Source organism: Antechinus flavipes, chromosome 4 (assembly GCF_016432865.1).
Source record: "Antechinus flavipes isolate AdamAnt ecotype Samford, QLD, Australia chromosome 4, AdamAnt_v2, whole genome shotgun sequence".
NCBI lineage: Eukaryota > Metazoa > Chordata > Mammalia > Dasyuromorphia > Dasyuridae > Antechinus > Antechinus flavipes.
Genome location: NC_067401.1, coordinates 378,857,997 through 378,862,322, shown reverse-complemented (window position 1 = coordinate 378,862,322; position 4,326 = coordinate 378,857,997). Strand labels below are relative to the sequence as shown.

Below are 4,326 nucleotides of genomic sequence, written 5' to 3'. Positions count from 1 at the left end.
GCCATCAGCTCTACTGTTAAAAAAAACCTGTGGGATGATTCATCAAACATCTCCACTCTTCTCTTCTTACAGACCAAAATAAATCAAAATGCATCAACTAAGAAAGGATGTATCAGAATGATGCTAATACTTACTTGTAGATACTTCCTGTTTCTCTACCTTATTTATTTAGTCTATCTTTTTATCTGTTTATTTGCTTGTTTATCCAGCAGCATATTTTAAACTGAAAAAACATGATAGATCTGAAACTGGCCAGTACTTCAGAGTCCATAAAGTCTAACTTCCTCATTTTGTAGTTAGGGAAATTAAGTCACATAGGAGTTAAGTGATTTTCCCAACATTACATAGATATTAAGTGTCAGAAGTAGAATTTGAATGCAGATACTTTAAGTCTAGATCCAGTAAACCTTATACTCTATAATATTCTTCTCTTTAAATCCAGAATAGTGCTAAGAAAAAAAAGAAGAAGAAGAAGAAGAAGAAGAAGAAGAAGAAGAAGAAGAAGAAGAGAAGAAGAAGAAGAAGAAGAAGAAGAAGAAGAAGAAGAAGAAGAAGAAGAAGAAGAAGAAGAAGAGAAGAAGAAGAAGAAGAAAGAAGAAGAAGAAGAAGAAGAAGAAGAAGAAGAAGAAGAAGAAGAAGAAGAAGAAGAAGAAGAAGAAGAGAAGAAGAAGAAGAAGAAGAAGAGAAGAAGAAGAAGAAGAAGAAGAAGAAGAAGAAGAAGAAGAAGAAGAAGAAGAAGAAGAAGAAGAAGAAGAAGAAGAAGAAGAAGAAGAAGAAGAAGAAGAAGAAGAAGAAGAAGAAGAAGAAGAAGAAGAAGAAGAAGAAGAAGAAGAAGAAAAGAAGAAGAAGAAGAAGAAGAAGGAAGAAGAAGAAGAAGAAGAAGAAGAAGAAGAAGAAGAAGAAGAAGAAGAAGAAGAAGGAAGAAGAAGAGAAGAAGAAGAAGAAGAAGAAGAAGAAGAAGGAAGAAGAAGAAGAAGAAGAAGAGAAGAAGAAGAAGAAGAAGAAGAAGAAGAAGAAGAAGAAGAAGAAGAAGAAGAAGAAAGAAGGAAGAAGAAGAAGAAGAAGAGAAGAAGAAGAAGAAGAAGAAGAAGAAGAAGAAGAAGAGAAGAGAAGAAGAAGAAGAAGAAGAAGAGAAGAAGAAGAAGAAGAAGAAGAAAAGAAGAAGAAGAAGGAAGAAGAAGAAGGAAGAAGAAGAAGAAGAAGAAGAAGGAAGAAGAAGAGAAGAAAGAAGAAGAAGAAGAAGAAGAAGAAGAAGAAGAAGAGAAGAAGAAGAAAAGAAGAAGAAGAAGAGAAGAAGAAGAAGAAGAAGAAGAAGAAGAAGAGAGAAGAAGAAGAAGAAGAAGAAGAAGAAGAAGAAGAAGAAGAAGAAGAAGAAGAAGAAGAGAAGAAGAAGAAGAAGAAGAAGAAGAAGAAGAAGAAGAAGAAGAAGAAGAAGAAAGAAGAAGAAGAAGAAGAAGAAGAAAGAAGAAGAAGAAAGAAGAAGAAAGAAGGAAGAAGAAGAAGAAGAAGAAGAAGAAGAAGAAGAAAGAAGAAGAAGAAGAAGAAGAAAGAAGAAGAAGAAGAAGAAGAAGAAGAAGAAAGAAGAAGAAGAAGAAAGAAGAAGAAAGAAGAAGAAGAAGAAGAAGAAGAAGAAGAAGAAGAAGAGAAGAAGAAGAAGAAGAAGAAGAAGAAGAAGAAGAAGAAGAAGAAGAAGAAGAAGAAGAAAGAAGAAGAAGAAGAAGAACTGGATAACAGGGGACCTTTCTCTGAAACTCCTTAATTTAATGACAGACTAACCTCCAAATGTATGTGTAAAAGATTGCTGACTTGGGGGATCAGGAAACCAGAGTTCCAGGAGCAAATCTGTTAGTGTACAATCCTGAAGAAATTGTATTTCCCATTAGGGTTTTTGTTTCATTATGTATAAAATGAGGTGGCTGGATGAAATGATCATTTCTATAATTTATGAAATCCTTTTAGATATCTAAAGACTACTAGCAAGGATCTCTGGAAAAATTAGATATCATTGAATATGAAAGATGACTCTTTAGAAATGTCTCAGGAGTATACAATGACATCTTCAATTCTGTAGGAGGTTTGTGGAGTAGTGAAATGCCAGAATGATGTACATAACTATGAGAATATCTGTAAGGCTGTGTGAGTGAGCAAAAAAGTGTCAGATCAACCTCAATGTAGATACGTGTCAGGTCAGACTTGAAGGAAAATCATCTCTAAGCTATGGTTTATGTCGGACTCCAGGAAGAGAGTTGGCAATCTCTTGTAGATTGTACCCTGAAGACATTACCTAACATTCTTTGACATTGTGTGGGAATAGTGATTTTTATTTACATGGGTATTCATCCAACAAAAACCCATTTATACTTTTTGTCTTATGCATTTCTTACCTATATTTTCTCATAATTATAGGATAATGATTTAGATTTAGAAGAAAACTATCATCTAGTTCAACTTCCTCATTTTACAGATGAAGAAACTGAGAACCCAAGAGATAAGGGACTTGACCAAAATCACACAGGCAGTCAATAACAAAGTCAAGATTATTATTATTATCAAGATTTGAACTCAGCTCTCCGAAATATCATGATCTCTCAAAAGGAAGAAAAGAAGAACTAAAGGAAGGAAGAAAAGAAGAAAGGAAAAAGCAGGGAAAATGAAGGAAGAAAAGAAAGAAGGAAGAAAAGAGGAAGGAAAGAAAAAACAAGAAAAAGAACAAGCATTTATTAAATATTTCATATATGCATGTACTAGAAACTATGCAAAGCACTGGACATAGAGATAAAAAATAAGGCATTCCTTACTCTCAAGGAATTTACATTCTAATTGGGGACAACACATACTCAGATGACCAGGATAGAGTTGCAATATGAGGCATCCAAGACATTATAAGAGCTGTTAATTATCATTCTCTTTCCAATAACAATGGTAGCAAAATGATTTGATTACTTTTTCATGTTTGGATGGGCTCTGAAACATGATAGGGAGTTAACTAATTATAGTGGGTCAGGTGAGTTTCTTCTCATTCACTTATTCTCTCAACAGCATAGTTCTTTCCTGGGTCATAGTCCCAAAACTGAGTGGATTTACTCTCCCGAGATAGTATAATGGTCTCTAGAAGTCTAGGTCCTGAGAACCACTAATTTAAGTGAAGACAATTGGAAGTCATCAAGGAGTAGTGTAGATAGATAGATGTTTGCTCTAGTAAGGCTGTAGTTTTCCAATGGATCTGTGATTTGAATGTGAATCATTCACTGGGCAATCAGTGTCTAAGTGGTGGAATGGACAACTGTCTGATTCTCTTTACAGTTTATTATCATAACAATGTCAGTGGCTCTGGTTTCTATCTTTTGTCTTTCACTCTAGATACAAGGTATCACAAATGTCTTAGGCCAGTTTTAAGCTTTTTTAAGAATGGCGTAAACCTGTACTAAGGCTATTGGACTATCTAGTATATGATTAACCTATGTCTTTTTCAAGTCACATAAACCTTAATAATGTCTTTTTATGTCACTTCTATGCATGTATTTATTGGTAACATGATACAGTCTGAATCTATCCATCCTAGGTCTTCCTATTGCCATCTGGGTCATTTAGATTATTGTAAGATTAAGGTGTTTCATTATAAATCACTATGTAGCACCACTGGTATTAAAAAAATATTCCAAAGCAACAAGCAACTGGTATTAGGAATTGAAAGAGTAATGTGAGACTCACTCCAATGTTCCTACAGCAAAAAGCTTAGTGAAATGCTGGACATCACAGGAAAATTATTAGAAAAAAAAGAAGAAAACATTATCATTCTCTAATTAAAAACCCAAAACATTATATTCAGGTTTAGTCCTTGCAAAAGTAAGAACTCTTATTTATTTAGTGCCTAAGTTCTAACGAAGTCCAAAAGATCTGAGTTCAAATCCAGTCTCAGACCCTGTGGGATGATTCATCAAACATCTCCACTCTTTTCTTCTTACAGACCAAAATAAATCAAAATGCATCAACTAGGAAAGGGTGTATCAGAATGAAGCTGATATTTACTGGTAAATACTTCCTGTTTTTCTACCTTATTTATTTATTTAAACTGTCTGTTTATCTATATATTTTTTTTTATATCCAGCAGTATGTTCTTAATTGGGAATATGTGATAAATCTAGTTTTGGCCAATTACTCAGAGTCCATATAGTCTCATTTCCTCATTTTATAGATATAAAAAAAAGTCTCATAGGGGTTATGTGATTTTCCCAACATTACATAGGTGTTAAGTGTCAGAGTAGTAATTTTAATCCAGGTCATTTAAGTCTAGATATAGTAATCCTTCCACACTATAATATTCTT

At 33.6% G+C, this 4,326-nt stretch overlaps 1 protein-coding gene across 1 annotated transcript; it reads left to right on the top strand.

The window, feature by feature from the left end:
* Window positions 1-527: 527 nt before the first annotated feature.
* On the top strand, window positions 528-1,390 carry LOC127563353 (cilia- and flagella-associated protein 251-like; the record flags this gene model as incomplete). The annotated part of the gene is given in 4 exon segments (XM_051999758.1): window positions 528-663; window positions 695-1,009; window positions 1,184-1,320; window positions 1,322-1,390. Coding segments are annotated over 4 exon segments (657 nt in total), but the record flags the coding sequence as incomplete, so codon positions are not given.
* Between the last annotated feature and the right edge of the window lie 2,936 nt (window positions 1,391-4,326).